Consider the following 18,973-nt stretch of genomic DNA (forward strand, 5'->3'; position numbering starts at 1 on the left):
CAGCAGAGCTAACTTGTAATACCTTGCACTTGCCATAGGCTACGAACATGTATGCAGACGTGTACCACAAATCAGATGACATGCAGTAACTTGTAGATATGATAGCACTGTCAATCTGAGTGTGTTCTAAAACAGGTTTTCTCACTGTAACTGCAAGCAGACTAGGAATTACATGATGGTCAATTCACGTTACTTGTTTAAAAGAATGTGTGTCTGTGCATGTGAAAATATATATATAAAAAATACATAAATTCTAGATTACTTAACTCTTCAGTGTGTGGGGCTCAGCTTTTTCAAACTGACTGCCTAAAACTGATTTCTTCCAGTAACACATGCCAGGTTTCCACTGGTTGGGATTCACTTCCATGTGTGTATCCCTGTTTATCAGGCTGTAGATGTAAACTGGAGCATAAAGAATCTGTATTACATGTACAGTATTTGCAGGATTATGTTGTACTGATTGCATTTCTTATGTTGCATGGCAGGTGGTAGAAGAAAACGGAGTTCGTAAAGTGGTGGTGTTGCCACACTCAGCTGAATTCCACCCTTCCATGCATCCTCCTCCTCCTCCTCCTCCTCCCCATGTGCCACATTACATGCATCATCACCATGCTCTCCTTCCCCACCCGCCTCACCCGGTGTATCCTCCAGTTCCTGGCACAGGAGAGCTGCCACCACAATTCATTCACCAGCATCCACCACCACATGTTTTTCAAGAACAAGGTGAGAGCACCAGTGCTGTTTTAATTAATGAGAAGGCCTTTTGCTCAATGCATCTGAATTGAGAGCAAGAGACCTACGCTCTGTTGTTAGCTCTGTCATACATTTCCTGTGATTTTGGGCTAGTTATTAGCCTCCCTGAACCTTGCTCACCATATGATTTATGGTATATGCTTGAAATACAGCATTATGTGTAAAATATCATGGAGTCTGGTCTGAAGGCTCTCTGCATGTGCAAACTAACATTGTATGTATTTTAAATCTGTTGTCGTTCTGTTTATAAGGATGTAATGCAAGCCTGGTAGCTTAGAAATGTTCTAATACTTGCCCCTCCCTTTATTTAAAATTGCACGCTCTGAAACTTCTGTGCTTTGTCGCAGCCTTGAGGTGACGCTTTCTGAAAAGTGCACTTACTTTTGATATGTGAATTATTTTTTTGGTAGACAGAATCCAAGTACAGCTGGAAAGAAAATAAAAAGGAATAACGCATATACAACAAGAACTTACCCAGTCATCCGTGTAGGAGAATGAAATGCAAGTCCACTCCATATTTAAAAACTGAATGAAGCGTTACTTCACTGGAGGACTGGGATCTTTGCTGACTTAAACCAGGCTATAAGCGTGGTTATATACGCAAGCATTTAGCACGAAAAGAACTTAGACTATGGAAAAGCATTTGTTGTCTCTCTGTCAAGCTTAAATTGGTAACTAAGCTATTTTGGCCAACGTCTAGGGTAAAATACTCGCTTATACCTAAGTTGCATTTTGAAAAGATAGCGTGGATCCTAAACTTACTCGCACCCTTTTGAAAATGTGACTGTATGGCTGTAGCAGGGAAGACAGACAACTATAAGATATAATCTTGAGCAGCTAACAGAAAGGAAAGGTCTGAGATGTTAAATTAGAAAAAACAGAAAATCTGAGCTCATGAAGTCATCAAAAAGGAGAAAAGAGTTAAATTCATGAAAATTTTTCTTGAAGATATTTTTATGTATTTTAATGTAGTATTTAACGTTGATCATGTTTCTAAAGAAGAAATTTAAAAAACCTCAAGCCGCCTTTCTGTTCTTGCTGCCTGATCTTCACGTTTGTACGCTAATCCGAGCCCAGTTCAGAAACTCTCCGTCAGGTGAGGTCCCTTCAGTCTAGTGATGCTCTGCTAGTCAGCAGTAGGAAATGTGCCTGTTTCTTGTCTCCTCTTTGCTGCCCAGAGACATCAGAGTATCAGCAATGAAACTCATAAGGATTCACGTAGGTTCAGCTCGGTGCAGCTGTGAGCCGCTGCAGCTCTCTGTGTCTGACTGACTGACAAAATGCAGGGAAACTGCATGTTTTTTTTTCAAGTTCTGATTTTTATTGTAGTCATTCTTCTATCTGCAGAGCATTTCTCAGTTGTTAAATAAAGTGTACCGAGTAATGAAATAAGTTTTCCTTTACTTTATAGAACCTCGTCCTCATGGAAGGACAAACTTTATTCAGCGAGATGAAAGGAGTCTCAAAATGCAGGAACATCTGAAGAAAAGATTAAAAGACAGACAAGCAAGTGGTCATACTAACAATAAACTTAACAGTCCTCCTTCTTCACCACATAAAATTAATAATTCTTCCAGTGCAACGATTCAGAATGGAAATGGGAAGGGACAGCAAGTGGCAGGAGGGCCGCTGAAGCAGAAACAAATAGGAAAAACAAAGGGCAGTCCAGACGCAGAGGTAGGAGGTAGGTTGCACTGAAAAGGATTTAAAAAAAAAAAAAATCTTTTGCAGCAGAAGATCCTGTAAGTTCATTGCAAAAAAGTTTCTGAAAAGATTTACTTTTATAAATTTCTTGGACTGTTCAGGATTTGAAAAAGCCTGAAATGCTTTTCATTGTGTTTGGATTTTTTTTTTTCCTTTATTGATAATAGTAATGTCCAGCTTGGTCGTCTTGGATTTTACCAAGACAAGTCTTTGGAAAGACTTGATACCTGTTTAAGTATAAGGTCATTAAATGTAATTAAAATGTAAAGTGGTAGGATTTCTTGTTAAAAATTAGTTTTCTAAAGTGTCAGTTAGCTCTTGAATTACGAGGTATTAAAAGCAGTTCATAATCACATCATCAAAAATTCCCTCCTCTCCCGCTGTTACTCAGTGTTTAATAAAAAAAAAAAAATAGTTTTTCAATCACCCCATCCAAGGGAAACTTTGGAGTTTCTAATAGAAACCTAGAAAATACCCTTTCATTTTTAATCTTTCAGATTCCTGTAAATTACAACGAGACTGTGCTTTATAAATAGTTTACCGCTTTCTTTTCAGCCATCAATTTCTACTAATTTAGAAACAGCTTCGGGAGGAAAGAATGTTTTGTGTGTGCTGTGAAAATACTTTTCACACTTTTCACAGATTTAAGATACTTAGGGAATTTTTCAGGAACACAAATTCTGCTGTTATCATTCAAACATGTTTACTTCTGCCACGTATTTGGCTTTTTAAAATATCATGAAGCACTGAGGATTAATATCTTTAGGTAAGAGTACAACAGTGCATTCCCATAAGGCAAATAAAACTTAACTTGCTTTTCAAGTCTGGTAACTTATATGATGAAAAGCCTAAAACTTAAGTTACATAGGCAAACAATAGACCTACTTTTGTTTCCAGTGTTTTTGTCTTTCTGTGCCTCTTGTTCGCCCCTTCTTTAAACCTCTTATTTACTGTTATGCCTTTTCAAGCCTGGGATTCTGACCAGTAGCCCAAGTGAGGGTGGGGAGCTGTGAATATTTACCAGAATGACTCTTGGTTTCATTCTTTGTGTTAACTTTTCAGATGTTATAGGAGTTATTTAAAATTTCAAGTAATGAGAAGGTTTGAGCATTAAACAATCTCTTTCCAGGCTAGTATTTAATCAGTTATCATTTCAGCTCAGAGCCTTATTCTGCTCAAACTAATATTTGAGCTTTTTAATAGGTGGTGGCTTTTTACTTGCATGTACTAAAACACCTTGTGTACAATACCCGTTTTCCATATTGGTTTTGAAACGGTATTTCTACAGTGGAAACAGTTTCTTACAATTCTTTAAAACAGCTGTGCGACTCTTAGTTGTGTGTGTATGTGCATCTCAAAGAGTAAATAGTCTTGTTAGGCTGCAAGCCTCATCTGTTTGATTACTGTGTTTAACACTTCAGTTAGAGCAACAAAGCAGAAATTTGACTTTGTATTTTGGGAAGTAAATAGAGGTGGAAATTTTTATCTAACTTCTTTCAAGGGCTAAAAATATACTTGATTAAAGTTTTGTCTTAATGTAAGCTTATTTAAAAAAAAAAAAAAAAAAACTATTTCAGTTTTTCTTTAATATCCAGAACTGTTGAACGTATAGGCAGTAGATATTTTTAGTGTAGTTTTGAGCAGGCTTTTTTCCAAATTTTACCAAGGAAAATGATTTGCAATGGAAATTCAGGGAAAAGCACATCGTAAGCACGTGCAATAGAGATATAAGGTCTTATTGTCAGTTTTTAACACCTCTAATTTTCTGAGGAATATTTTCGCATTATCAAAGAAAATCCGCTTAACGCTCAGATTAGGAAAATATACCCTTTGTGCAGGATGTACTAAAAGGGTTTTTGTAACACTGTTAGTTTTGGATAGTTCGTGTTTCTACTCATCAGGCAGCCAAAACAAATAGGGGAAATGAACTTTGCACAATAAGTAGTATTGTTAAACTCTTAATGAAGCGAACTCCATCTTGTGGTGGCATTTTCATAACAGGCTGATGTATTTTGGGAGGATTTTCTGTAATCTGTTTTGTATTTGAATTTTCAGAATCTGACACGGAATCCAAGAAATATGATATTCACTTGAGCATTGGCAAGCCAGTAGTAAGTATTATCCTTAAAATACTGTGATTTTTCTATGCATATAGTCTCTGTAAAAATAACATATATTTTCCTCATTGATTTTTTTTTTTTTTTTTTTAAATAGAGAAAATGTATTTTAGTTAGAGGTTATACTGGGAAAGGGCAGCTATGATGTAGGAGCCCGCTTTTTCTCAGTTTTCTGAAACAGTCCACGTGACTCAGTTTCCCAGCCTGTAAGACAAGGTTATTTGCATTGTTGAAGTTGTCTGGTATATGTAAGAACTTTAGTACCCTGCAAACCCAGGGCCTAGTAAACTAATGGAAGTCTGTCCACTCGGAGTCTTTGAACCATCCTTCATGTATAGATTTTACAAAAATAGTTCATCATTTTCATGTTATGTTTAGAAATTGGAGCAAATATTTGAGTATTAGCAGAATATTTAGGAAGTTGGAGTCTTGTGGTGACATCCATTTAAATGTCTAAAGCCTAAAATTGCACTGATTTTTGATCTTGAACATGCTTTATGAAATTCCTCTGTGCATCATCGGCACAGTAAGCGTGGGTTGCATTCTTTTGCTCCAGCCTTCCAGCCATTCTTCGTTAGGGTACTATTTCTCCATCGCTGCCTCTGCCATCTGTACTTAATGCCAACAGAAGGCTGTGTTGGCTCTGTCATAGAAAATTTGCAGTATGGGAATTAAATGGGGAAAAAACTTAGGTCAGAAATTTTAGTCTTAGTACTTAAAATCTGAGCCTCTAAGTATCTTCTAAATCAACGGTTAAATATTAAGATTAAGTGAGGGAGCTATAATAGAGTTAGAAAGTTAGGCCATCTGATTGTGCCTAAATGTAGATCTTGTGCCAGTGTCGAAGACTGCAAATGTGAAAACTCGCTCTAAATGAGTCCTACCATCAGTGCAGGCGAAATAGAAATATCTCTTCATACACTGAGATAATGTCATGCATCTACAGTAAGTTTATATATCTAATGCTTGAAGGCAAATCAGTGAATATGATATTTCGGAAATGAAAACAGAACAATAATTTATATTCAAATAACGACTCAATATTTCCACTGTGAAGGTAAAGAATTCCTCCAGTGAGGAACTTCATGGGCAAACTAGCAACACCATGTTATTGACTAATATACCTTTTATTACAGAAAGCAAACTTACTTGCATTATTTATGCTTTTAATAGGTTTCTGATATACAAGCAAGATCAGCCGTTCTGTCCTGGAATCTCCCAGTTAGTTCACAGAATGGAGAGAGCCATAGTCATAGTCCAGCAGCATTTACATTTGAAGTAGCAATATCCAACAGTGGTAAAAATGGAAAATTTAAATCTGTCTATGTGTAAGTTTAGTTTCTTCATTTAAGCACAATACTGATGTTTGAAAACATTAACCAATCAACAGTCTCTTTATCAGGAGCTATTTTTTGACTTGCAGACCTACCTACTTCACGTGAAATAAATTTTAAGTAATATCAGTAAGAGTTACATGGGCGATAGAAAACTTGAAAATTAAATGTACGCTACACGGCTTTGCTTTTCAAAAAGCTTTGGAGTATAAGGAAGGGCTGTAACTCATTTCTTTTCTTTTTCACAGTGGGGAAGAGTTAACGATTACGCTTCCTGATCTCAGACCAGCAACCGATTACCATGCCAGGTATGTTTCTGGAAATGGAACACTTAATGTTGTTGTTCATGTTAATAATTAAACTCTTGAGGCTTCCTGAAAAAGGTATAATCACAGATAGTATGGGGAATATTCTGTATAAAATATCATAGCTATGTACATTACTGTTGCCACCTAAATTCCTACTCATATTTTAGTTACATAAACGTGCCACCTCATTTTCTTCAGCTTTCTTCCTTGCTGTCTTTTCTTGCTTCTCCAAAAGGCAAGCTTCATGATATCCTCTGTTGTTTTTAGAAGGACAAGGTGGGACTCAGTAAAAGGGATTATTTTAGACCAAAGACAGCAGCTAATAAAACAATTTAGTCTCTAACGTGGATCTGCAATTTTAACTTCTGAGTTTGGTTGTAAGGATGCTTCTCTAAACAGCAAGCCTCTGTAGCAATGCAAGGAGGGAAGTGGAAGCTGATTGAAACGGGGGGAAGGTAGATGTTGCGTCACAAAGGAACAAGACGTGCAAGATTCAAGAATTGCCATGCAGAGTTCTTGAGCTCACCAGGGTAAATAAATACTTTCTCCGGTAGTGCTTAGCTGGTCGGGAAAAGGACAAGAAGCTGGTTAAAGAAACCAGGGGAACATTGTGATCTAGCAGTAGAAGAGAGCGCCTCAGTGATTGGGCACAGGAGGAGGCAAGTTTCAAGATTTATTGAAGCGAACCCCTATTCTTACAAACTGCAAACAGTTCTCAGTGTGCCAAGTACTCAGCACAGCTCCACTTGCGCAGTGTAGTACAGCGCGTGTGTTAGGTTCATGGTGTTACTTTCCACATAGGCCAACATCCTCTTACCTACAACTCATTTGAGAAGACGGACAGTATTTCTCACGTTTTTGAAAAATAAGTGAAATCACTGCTCTTCAAAAACAAACTTAAATGAGCATGACTGTTTCAGAGATTCTGTCACGTTTGACAAATTATATATTGGTGCATGCTGTGACTTTATTGCCTGAACAGCTAATTTAGCCTGTTTTAGTTTCTGTACACTTGTACAAGTAAATGTCATCCGTATTTGAATCAGAAGGTCATTTAGCAAACGGTTAATTTCAAGTCAGGTATTCCATCTCATCGCTTTGGTAATGTTTGTTCAAGTTTTCGTTATGCCTCCTTTATTTCATCACTAAAATGTCATTACTGTGATGAAATAAAATGCAGTCTGCCCTCTCACTGTGATGACTAGGAAAGAGCGCTTGTGCGAGTAACCTTGCTAACGTTACTCAAAGGCCAGAGGCCTACAGACCTGTGTGAAGGAGACTTGTGTTTTTGTCAGCAGAGACAAAGCTTGCCACATCCTTTCTGTCAAAGGAGCCTGAACAATAGAAAGGATTCTTCAGTTGTTATAATAGTTTAAAAAGGAAACAATTGTAAAGTTAAGAAAAGATGCCAAATGGGCAGTCTTCAAAATTAATGGATTTACCCACGTGGAACTCCATCAGACTAGTCTGTCAGCACGCGTCTGCATGCAGTCTGTCTCCCTGAACCTGAAATGGATAATAGTATTTCTTATGGTGTAAACATGCTGGAAGCTGGACTGACATCATGAACTCACTGTTTATTATCTACTCCTGATTGAAAAGGCTTGATACTGTCAGCTTTTGGAACCAGTGATTGGAAAGAAGAATGACTGGGCACTTTACTTCCAATGACTGGAGCAGTCTGGTCTCTTTTTTTCTATAACCACTACCTGTAATTAAATGCATTTCTAAAACTCACAACTCTTTCCTTAAATTTTCAGTTGCTAATGCATTAACAGCATACTCTAATTAATTGTCCTTTGTTCAGAGTTTCAGCAACCAGCAGTTCCATAAAAGAATCTGTTTCAGAATTGGTGAGTTTCACTACAGAAAGTTGTGAGCCAGACTCTCCAGCTGCACCCAAGCTAATTAACAGAACCAAAAACAGCCTGAGTTTGCAGTGGAAGGTAAGCAATCTGATGTATTTGTGTATGATACATTTCCCTTTACTTTGTCAATTATTTGGTATTTCTTTTAGATGTTGGAACTTTTAAGTTGCTTATTGAAGACTGATAACTGAAATCGTGATTGCTTCTTCCTCGTTCTTTGTTGCTACTTAGTTTCTCGTGTATGAATTTAGCGTAAGAGTTGGCAGCAGGTCTCCCTAACTATAAACTCTCTAGTAGAAAAGCTTTTTTCTAAAATGGTAGTGTATGAAAGGATGCAGCATTCGTATTTTTGCTTACGGTTCCTGCATGGTAAATGTATATGACTTAAAGTTATGATTCAGACTTCTCGTAGTGAATCTAAGCAACTCATCGTTAATTCCTCTGGCTACCTTGAAGATTAATTTTTGAATTTATACAGTACAGTCTGTGAAGAGTTGGTGGTAACTGTGTGTATGCTTGTCTTCTCATATATTTCTTATAACTATGCATATATCTGGAAAATGGTTTGTAGCTGAATATGACATTAATTAGTAAATTATTTGCATAACCTATTCCCAACAGGTACAGTAAGTTCCCAATGCATATGTGATAGCAAGTATAAGTGTTGGTTATTTGAATGCTTACACTGCTCAGACAGATAGCTGGTAAATACCAAATGCAAGGACACGAGTTAAAAATGTAGGAATATAATTTTATAAAATGAAACTACATAAGTTCATATTCTAAGCCATCAAAATGAATAGAATCCGCATAGCAGCCCAGAGAACCATCAGGAAAGAGCAATTAAATTAATTGCTAGTTTTTACCCTCTCTAGCCCACTTTACTGAGCACGTCTGTGCCCACAGGAGTCTCAGATTATCACAAGTGTGTTTGTGGAAGAGCGGTGTTCTGTGTGCATAGTGCAGACTCCTTTCAGCTGTACGCTAACTTTAAATACGTGGCTTTAAAAGGCAGTTGGAATATACTACATTCAATTATTAAAATGTTTTGTTAATGTATGTAAAAATGTATGTGAAATACAACAATTTGATTTTCACTGTTTTTTATTGTTTCTTCATTTTCAGTCTTCAAATGACAATGGTTCCAAAATAACTAATTTCCTTTTAGAATGGGATGAGGTAAGCCCTTTTCTAGTACAAAAAATAATCACAATGGCATCTGCAGAGCAATTTTACTTAGAAATACTTTTTGCTTAGGTACATCATCCTTATTTTTATTGCAACTGTCCAGATAGTTTTAAAGGGACTAGCCAAATCAAAACCTTGAATCACATTGGCTAGTACAGCAGTGATTCAGGTAGAGAATCCCTTCAGAGCCGGTGAGCTCTGAGAGGATGGTTAAAACTCCCCGATCTTATTCTTGTCATTCCTAATGTCATTAATTCCTGTACACTGTTTAAATGGATGAGCGTTTGACTTGTATCTGCAGTAGCTGTTACAAATATCACTCAAATTTTGAAGTTCTTAACTAAAATATATTCTGAAGTGATAGTAAACTTCAGAAGGTTTTTTTGTTTTGTTTTGTTTTGGGGGAGGGAGGTTGTGCCCTAATTTGGACAAGCAGCAAATGGAGTTTGGATGCTTATTGCTAATTTAGAAAATCCTCGAATTTTGCAGCAAGCCATTCTGTGAGCTTTTTAGGAAGTCTCCTATATTCCCAGCCCTCTCACCAGGAATCCTAGGACAGGAATGATCCAACTCTTCACCTTCGTAACTCATTCCTACGGCAGGTCATGATGTACAAACTCGTGGTGGCAGATCCTCAACTGCAGTTATCTATTACATTTTTGTCAAATGTCCAGCACAGAAACATCAGATATTTTGCTTCTCATTCAAAATGTGATTTTTTTTTTACTATCAGGAATACTCAGTATGACTGTGATGACTTTAGCTTTTTACGTTTTTTTAGGCTACTTTTTTCCCCTTTCCTTATTACCATTAATTTGGTGAAGTGAAATTTAGGAAAAGTCAAAGATGAAGGCGTTGATCTTAACACAGGGAGCATACAGTCCCTCTGGACATGACTCAGGTTGTTCTCATTCCTTTAAAGGGGAAGAATGGACCCTTCAAAGAATGCTACTATGGGCATCTGAAGCAGTACAAACTTACCAAATTGTCTCCTTCTACAAAATATTCACTCAGATTAGCTGCTAAAAATGATATTGGAATGAGGTAACGAACACAATATATTGCGTGATTTATTTTCTCATCAACTGTATCTATTGCTGTTAACATTTTTTAAATATACTTTTCCAGTGGGTTTAGTGAGACAGTGACATATTATACAGCAGGAATTGTCCCGCCACCTCCATCGCCCCCTCTGCTTGTTGAAGCAGGAGTGACCTGGCTGTCGTTAAAATGGAGCCCACCTAACGGGGTGTCTTCAGATGACTCTCTGACTTACAGTTTAGATATGGAAGAAGAAGGTTCTGTAAGTACTGGTTTTGTTTTATATATGTTAAAGCCTGATATGCAGTTGTGCTTAAATAAAAATTTAACCCTGTATTTTGCCTCCAAATGAAATAAGGCAAAATAGTGTGCTAGAATCTCAACAGTTGGCAAGCACTGCACATATTCATAAAATAGAATGAAGATTAAGTTATTTTATAAATGGGCAAAGAAACTGATTTTTCCTACTTTTTGGGTTTATCAAGGAAAACTAATGACTGCGTTTGCTTTAGTGTGAGTGTTTTTGTTTTTTTGTCTACTTTACAGGGTTATGGTTTCCAACCACAGTACAATGGAGATGAACTCTCTTGCACTTTAAGAAATCTTAGGAGGAGTACTTCGTATAAGTTTAGGGTTTGTACTATATATATATATATTTTAATTTAATTATAAATATATATTTCTGGAGTTTTAGCATTTTCATGAAGTGAAGACCCTTTCTATGGTGACTAATTTATCCACGGTAATTTTGACATTGTAATACTTTTTGGTGATTTATAATATAAAGCAGATTTTTTTTTTTCTGCACTAGCTAATTTTATTTTCCTTTTTAAATTTTTGCCTTTCCTGTTTTCTTGCATGGAAGAATTTTGTAAATCAGCAAGATATTGCTCGTTATTCAATCAAGCATTTGTTGTATATTCCGTTCATTCCTGAAACAGCTCTTTGCCTACAACAGTGAAGGAAAAAGTAATCCTAGTGAAGTAGTAGAACACAGCACCAATCCTGACAAACCGGGACCTCCAAGTAAACCCACTGTAAAGGGAAAGATCCATTCGCACAGTGTGAAAGTTACATGGGGTAGGTTAACTTCTGTTAGTCTTGTCTTTGAGTATTTCTCATAGTTTTGCGTCTATGCACTCAGTAATACAGGTTTATGAAAACAGAGGAAAAATTCTTAGGCTAATGATTTGTCTCTGCAGAGACCATTATTCTAAGAGAAATATTTTGCACTACAAAAAAGTTGCGACTTTGTTTTACAGCTGGGCTTGATATGGGGGGGGGGGGTGTGTATATACATAGTACCATAGTAGTGTTTTTCTTTATTCATTTAAAAAAGCATTCAGTGCTATTGGCCATTGTAATTGTTTTGTATTTACTGTGATGCTTTAATAATTTTCATGTGCTCTTAAAATATAAAAGTTTATACCTGAAATCAGCATTTTTTTCATGTGCTTCCTCCTGGCATCATCACAATTAGTAATAGAAAAAATTATTGGTCTGGAAAACACTTTGAATAAGTTTTAATTTTATGACTATACTTATATAAAGGTAGATTAAATTTTATTTTGCCGTTTGAATTGAATTTTCTACATGAATGTTCTCTGAAAACGTTGGTTACAAAATAACGCGTTATCTTCTGAAATTTATTTTAAGATATTGCTTTCTTTCAGAACCCCCCAAAGATAATGGAGGATCAGACATTTTTAAGTACTTCTTAGAAATTTCAGAAACTCTAATTGGTAAGCAATCATCTTTAAATACTAATTGAGCTATGGCTAGTATCTGAACATCTGCATTATTCATTGCTATAGCAATTTCTGAACTGTTTTGCATGACTGTGTGTGTTTGTACATGGTATTTCTTTACATATTTGGTTATGTGGCGTGATTATTTTCATAATTGATACTTCTCTTGATGGGATTTTCAATGCTGAGTTTTTTTCAAAAATTTCCCAATATTAAAAAAGTGTCTTTCTTTCCTTAGGAAGTAAATGGGAAATCATATACAGTGGTTCCCACAGAGAACATGTATGTGACCATCTCAAGCCTGGTACTTCATACAGAATGAGAGTTTACTGCATCAGTAAAGGTGGTGAAAGCCAGGTGAGAAAAAACAGATAAATGTTGGTCCTGAAAGATGTGTTTTATCTATATTTTAGTGAAATGCTGTTTTGTGTTTCCACTCATACGTTATTGCTAGGTTTCTGATGTTCTGACTGTTACGACATCAGCTGTTCCTCCTGGACCATGTCACGCTCCATGCCTGGCAGGCAAAGCCAAGCCCAAGGAAATCGCTTTACAGTGGGGTAAGCGCCAGAGTTTCTAAGCAACTATTTTTCTGATTTTAAATGTTGGAACAAAACCAAAAAGTCTGCTGAAGTCTTTAAAAAATGGAGCCCGTGTCATTAGTTTTTTAAGAAAGCATAAAGCTCACTATCCAGCTTTGGTTTGGTGATGCATACCATTGCAATAATATGGAGAGAGTTAAACGCATAAACGTCTTCCTCTGAGAAGGCTTACCGGCTGCCTCATTACAGACTTTTATTATTGGCAATTTAAAAATGAATCTTCATTCTTTTGTTTTTAGCTCAGGAAAAGAGACAAGCAAAAAGTAGTGAAGTTACAAATCCTTGTAAGGAAATGTGCAAAAATATCTAGAAGGTCATCTTAAATTAATCTAGCAGTACCTGGAAAAAAATTAGAAGTTCATGAATTATTCCTGTTCAGATAGGTGATACACCTGCACTCCTGTTTTTAGAATTCATCTGATTTGTAGCTTGAGATGGCCAATTAGAAACTAATTTCAGAAACCATTTTTTCTTTAAACTAATATCAGAAAAAAATATCACTTTTTATTCCGTAGGCCCACCTTCTGTAGATGGAGGTTCAGAAGTAACAGAATATGTCATAGAGATGGCAAACTCTGAACAAGATGAACGCAGACAAGTATATCAGGGTGCAGCATTGGAATGTGCAGTAAACAACCTACTTCCTGGGAGAACATACTGCTTCTGGATACGAGCAGCGAATAAAATTGGGGTAACCGCTCTACTGATCAGTTTTTGTTATGCAAAGGACAGTAACGGTACTGTTGTGTTAGAAGCCTGATATTTTACAACTGTGTTCCGTGGTAGTTTCATTGAAGGAGCAAAAGCTCTTACAATAAAAAGAGACAGTGTAAAGAAGATTCAGTAAAATAGGGCTGAAGGAAGGACTGAATCTCATTGACTAAGGGAATGTTTGTTGCTGTGTTGCATTTTTGTTGTTGTATAGTAGATTATTGTTGGTACCAAAGCTAACTAGTCACAAAGTTAGCTTTAGTAATTCTCTTCTGTTTTTTAGGCATTTCTTTGACTGCAGTGCAAACCCTATCTTTCTCACTGAGTGATGTTTGTGCGTTAAGAAAATGCCCTGTGTTTTACGGTTAGCATAGACTTTGCAGATTGGCGGTGTGGGAATAGGGTTGTGCAGAGTGGCAGGTTTAAACAAGGTCGGGATAAACATTGGTTGGATAAAAGTCCTTCTGAAACAGTACCCAGTTGCTTCTGGAAGCCAAATCCTGACTACAGGGAAAGGAGCAGTTATGAAACCATAGGAGTGTGTGTTAGTGGGAGGATTACAGATAGCGTGTATGCCCAGAGCCAATTTGTAGAGTAAACTGTCCGAAAGGAATTTTAGATGGTGCTGTGAAGCTAGCTAGCACTGAGATCGTCTATTTAACTGCCTTTCAAGTTAAAAACATTTTTTTTTTCTTCAGGTCATACGCTTGCACATCCATTTTTGCTCTACTATTGTTGGTATGTTCATGTGATTATTTTTTCTTACAGTTCGGTCCTCACTCTGACAAAGCAGAGATCTCTACTGCTCCAGGCCCCCCTGATCAGTGTTGCAAACCTCTGATAACTTGTAAGAGTGCAACTTGTGTTGTAGTGTCGTGGGAGGTAGGTTTTAATACTACTCTGTAATGCACACATTAATATTTGGCCTTTTAGTAACATATATACACAGAAATCAAGAAATGACCAATGTGTAGGTGAAATATTTCAAACACATCTCTTGGCAGAGGCATGCATTGTTTTTGTACGTTTTGTTAGTTATGAATCTCCATCTTAACCTGAATGAGCAGTGACATTTAAATCTTTCTCATGGTATGGTAACTAGCATTATATTGCTAATATATTAAACTCATCCAAGTGGTAAGAGATCTTGAGTCATTACAGATTCTGGTCTGAATAGTGTTGTTGTTATAGCCATGTATTTAGATGGAAAACGTTTAATAAGCTGAACTTTCAGTCATGCCCTTGGCTATTGTTGAAGGTCTGAATTTAAATTTACAGCATGGATGTAAGACATCTTCATGCAGTATGCTGTGGCAATACTAGCTTCAAATGTATGGATACATTATACCAGCACTGTTTTAATGATAATAAAGAGGCTGAGCATCGGATGTTGAGAAATAAGATAGTTCTCTCAAGAGACCTCGCGTTTTGAACCCCAGTGCTTCTATTCTAATGTCTTTGTTCCGTGTAACAAGAGATAGTCGCTTGCATGGTGAGCATGTACATATATGTAATAGCTGAATGAAAATGTATCACTTAAACCCACAGAGTCCTGCATGCAATGGTGCAGAAATTGGTGAATACAGACTGGACTGGGGACAGGTGGAAGGATCAATGCATATCATTTACACTGGCTCATGCCTGAGCTATGAAGTAAAAGGTCTCACACCTGCAACCACATATTATTGCAGAGTACAGGTATGAAAAGCCTTTTATTTTGTATTACTAAAAAAAAAAATAACAAGTATAAACAGTTTGGAGAAATATTTAAGCTAAAGATGGGCAAAATTATGTACTCTTACCTACGAATGCAGTGTAGAGGGTAATTAGAAGGAACACTTTCCCTTCTTCTGCAACCCCTCCTAATCATACGTATCTAGAAACGAGGTTTCGGCCTAGTGTCACATTAAATACCAAACATTTTGCCTGAGCATTCTCATGTCACAAAATGGGTGTGATCAGCCACCTTCAGTGAGTGTTCCCACTGCACTTTCATATTCCTCAGTAGACGGTGCTTAGGTTTAACAGCTGTCACTTACTGTTCTTCCTAGGCAACAGAGTGCTGCAAAATACACTATTTTTCAGCTGTCATGCAAGCAGTGCTGCTTGGTTATAATCTCACTTGTAAAAGTAAAATCTTGTGTTCAGTTCTGGGTTGACATGTTTACGTTTTATTTAGGAAAATGTTCATGTTCTTCCAAATTGCTTTTAATGAAATGTAAAATGGAAGCATGATAGATGTGACTATCTGACTAGAAAAAGGTGGATTCAATAAACAATATGTGGTCTGTCTTTCAGGCTGTGAATATCGCTGGAGCTGGGTTGTTTGGTGAGACTGGTGTGGTTACAACCCCTGCATCAGTGCCTGCAGCAGTATCAGTACTGCATTTACTTGAAGAGGATCAAATGGAAATGTCTCTTCCTTTATCAACGTGCCTTGCAATTCAATGGGAAGAACCATGTTGTCATGGGTCAGAGATCACTGGATATAATATAGAATATGGGGAAAAACAGCTTGCAACTGTTGGTAGAAATACAAGCCATGTTCTTGAGAATCTGCTGCCTGACACTCTGTACAGGTGATAATTTATTGTTTTATTCTGAAACTGCCCTTGTAAGAGTTTCAATCCGTAGTTCTAAGAGCAGTGTTTTTAAGTTTTGTAGCAACTTCATTCAGCTTACAGCATATTTTGCAGTGGGCCATTTCTAATGGGCAGTCTTAAGCAAACCAGTCCCTGTGAATGGGATCTGAGAGGTCATCTAAATGTGAAGTAGAGAGAAATTCTGTTAGTTCTAAATAATACTATACTTTGTGCTGCTGAAGAGAACGAGAGTCTGTCACTGATACATCGTGGACAGAACACAAGTGCTTCATGAGATCTCATTTCTTAAGTTGACTCTTCTTTGATGGGACCTCCCTGGCTGTCTTCCCTTAATATTGATGGATTCTGCATTCGTTCCTAACACATCAGATAAGGCTCACTGAGTGAAGTACTTATAAACAAATTGACATGGAAGCAACCTCCTTTCTTTTTAAACTCCCTAAATTCTCACACTATACATAGGAGAATGAGTTAGGGAGTTCTCTCCTTATGATCTATATAGTTAGCAGAGAGGAGGTACACAGTGATTGAAGGCCTTAGTCGATGGAGAGTTAGGTAATTACTTTGGAGCTCTGCTCATAACTCAGACAGTTAAGTGCCTGAAATTAAGTGATGTGATTATTTCAGTAGGAAATGATGATGCTTGGCTAGTTGTGTGTCCTGTGTCTGGCATCCTCCAGTGCAGGACATTATGGGAGATACAAAGAAACTTGAGAGATTTCTTCATGAAATGGTCAGTAACTGCATTTGTCTCACTTCCTATATATCTTTCAGTTACTTTTTGTTCACTAAGATATGTAGAACAGGAGTTTCCTCTGGCTGTTGACACGATTATTGGGTAGCATTCATGAGAAATCTCTTGCCTGGCACATGAAATGTAGTAGCACTTCAGGTGATAGCCTTCACCTTTAGGATGCTAGCAATAAGCCATCAAGTTCCAAACAGCTGCCTTTATTGTACTTTTGAAGACAAACTTATCTTAAAATATAAAACGTCACTCATACTTTGCTGTACAATCCTGCAATATGGTTTTGGCAGTGCTGTCAGGTATGCGCTACCATTTTGCCTGTAAGAGCTTTAGATCCCCTATATTCTGTAATATCGTCTTTTTTTTCTTTATTGTCCATAATGTCCAACTAATATGCTTTTTTTTTTTAAAAAAAAAAAAAAGGCAAATAGGACTTGAATTTTAGAACAGGTGTTTCACAGATGTGATTCATGAAATAGTCTTTCTTAGCACTTAATGTTAGGAAAACATCACGGAAGTTACATTCCTATGTAGGTTGCACTGCAATTAGGCAGTATGCAATATATAAACATGAATTTTGTAAGGGTCGAGGAAGAGGAATAAATGCAGACTTTACATAAGCTGCATTATGCAATTTTTTGCTTTTGCTAAATATTTCCCTTATTTATTCAGCAACTCTTTTTTTTTTTTTTTAAAAAAGTCATAGCCAGATTTAAACCGTGATGTTTAGAGGCAAGAGGGAATGCTGTGTTAAGATGGTCGTTCTATCTCAAATCCAAGACGTTATTGTAGATTTTTGTGGGTTTAGAATTTTTTATTCAGAAGTGATATAAATGGTGGGATGATTAGCATCTCACCAAAAGAGGATGAATGCATGGATAGGGTAGCTGTTCTTATATTGTGTCTTTAGCTTTGGTTCAAGTTCAGTTCAGATTATGGAACTTCATCATCAATGAGAGGCAGGCAGTTCAGGTTAAGGTGATGATGTGGAGGACCTGGGCACTTGTCCATTGTGTAGAATAAACCTGAACAATACTGAGAAACATTGATGTTTTGTTATGTTGGAAAACAATGTAATTATTTTGACTCATTTTGAAATAGATTATCTTTTATAGTTAATTTCTAACTGCATTTTAATTGTTGTGTTGTTTGTAGCCATATTCTCTACAAATGTTAACTTTCACCTCATTTACCTAGTATTTTTTTCAGGACTTCAGTAAATTACTCATAGAGCTGCTCTTCTCACATTTCTAGAGTTAGAATACAGGCCATAAACAGCTTTGGAGTTGGTCCTTTCAGTCATTCCATTAAAGCCAAAACAAAACCACTACCTCCTGACCCCCCTCATCTTGAATGTGTGGTCTTCAGCTACCAGAGCCTTAAACTTAAATGGGGTGAAGGTCCTAGCAGAGCTTTAATCACCAACCCTACACAATTCAACTTGCAGATGGAGGACAGGTTTGGCAGGTAAGATAATTAAAAGGTTGTTGTTATTGCTTAACAACTTGATGTTGAGTTTTCAACACACTTTAAGTTTTCTTACCTTTGTTTTCACTAGTAAGTAATGGAAAAGCTCATTTAGACATCCTGAGTTTGCCCCTTAAGTTCAATTTTTGCATCGCATCTTTCATCCGGAAATGGTGTTAATAGCCATTGTGACAACTGTTCTTTAACTTATTCCAAATGTATCTTGTATGTGCAAAGGTCGTTCTCTTGGTCGAAATCAAGAATTCGGTCATGTAGTTCCAGTGGTAACCTGTGCATGGCTATAGTTTAGTGCCTGCATGGGTTGCATAAATGCTTCATGAATTTAAATTAAGGCTTCCACTAGTATGGATGTTGTGTGTTGGCGATTTAATGTGGATCGTGAACCATTGATGACAATAGCAGAGTTTGAACTGCTTAACATTTCTTAATGCATATATGTAAGTAAGCTGGGGTAAGGAGAAATGTATTGTCACTATTTTTGTAGTAAATTTAGAGATGAAAATGTTCACCAAGCTCACTTGCAATGTTAACATAGAAATTTGAGATTACTGAGTAATTCCAAGTTGTATATATTTTCTTTTCCTTCCAGGTTTGTTACTGTTTATAGTGGTCCTTGTCATACATACAAGGTACAGCGACTCAGTGAATCCACTACATACTATTTTAAAATCCAGGCATATAATGATGCTGGAGAGGGGGAATTTTCTGAAGTTTACGCTTTCACTACAACTAAGTCTCCACCAGCACCTCTTAAAGGTGA

The 18,973-nt window shown here is 36.9% G+C and overlaps 1 protein-coding gene across 10 annotated transcripts in view; it reads left to right on the top strand.

Moving 5' to 3' along the window:
* LOC104152333 (fibronectin type-III domain-containing protein 3a-like) overlaps positions 1-18,973 on the top strand; it is a 55,898-nt gene that overhangs the window by 30,796 nt on the left and 6,129 nt on the right. For all 10 annotated transcript variants that reach the window (XM_068956644.1, XM_068956649.1, XM_068956646.1 and 7 more), the window contains 20 exons: positions 486-723; positions 2,165-2,437; positions 4,513-4,568; positions 5,748-5,902; positions 6,157-6,216; positions 8,024-8,162; positions 9,210-9,263; positions 10,195-10,316; positions 10,401-10,575; positions 10,860-10,946; positions 11,255-11,393; positions 11,987-12,055; positions 12,300-12,418; positions 12,516-12,621; positions 13,179-13,354; positions 14,143-14,256; positions 14,923-15,072; positions 15,673-15,953; positions 17,980-18,192; positions 18,803-18,969. In XM_068956644.1, coding sequence (XP_068812745.1) covers positions 486-723; positions 2,165-2,437; positions 4,513-4,568; positions 5,748-5,902; positions 6,157-6,216; positions 8,024-8,162; positions 9,210-9,263; positions 10,195-10,316; positions 10,401-10,575; positions 10,860-10,946; positions 11,255-11,393; positions 11,987-12,055; positions 12,300-12,418; positions 12,516-12,621; positions 13,179-13,354; positions 14,143-14,256; positions 14,923-15,072; positions 15,673-15,953; positions 17,980-18,192; positions 18,803-18,969 — 2,893 coding nt within the window. The remainder of the gene's footprint in view (positions 1-485; positions 724-2,164; positions 2,438-4,512; positions 4,569-5,747; positions 5,903-6,156; positions 6,217-8,023; positions 8,163-9,209; positions 9,264-10,194; positions 10,317-10,400; positions 10,576-10,859; positions 10,947-11,254; positions 11,394-11,986; positions 12,056-12,299; positions 12,419-12,515; positions 12,622-13,178; positions 13,355-14,142; positions 14,257-14,922; positions 15,073-15,672; positions 15,954-17,979; positions 18,193-18,802; positions 18,970-18,973) is intronic.

Source organism: Struthio camelus, chromosome 11, assembly GCF_040807025.1.
Source record: "Struthio camelus isolate bStrCam1 chromosome 11, bStrCam1.hap1, whole genome shotgun sequence".
NCBI lineage: Eukaryota > Metazoa > Chordata > Aves > Struthioniformes > Struthionidae > Struthio > Struthio camelus.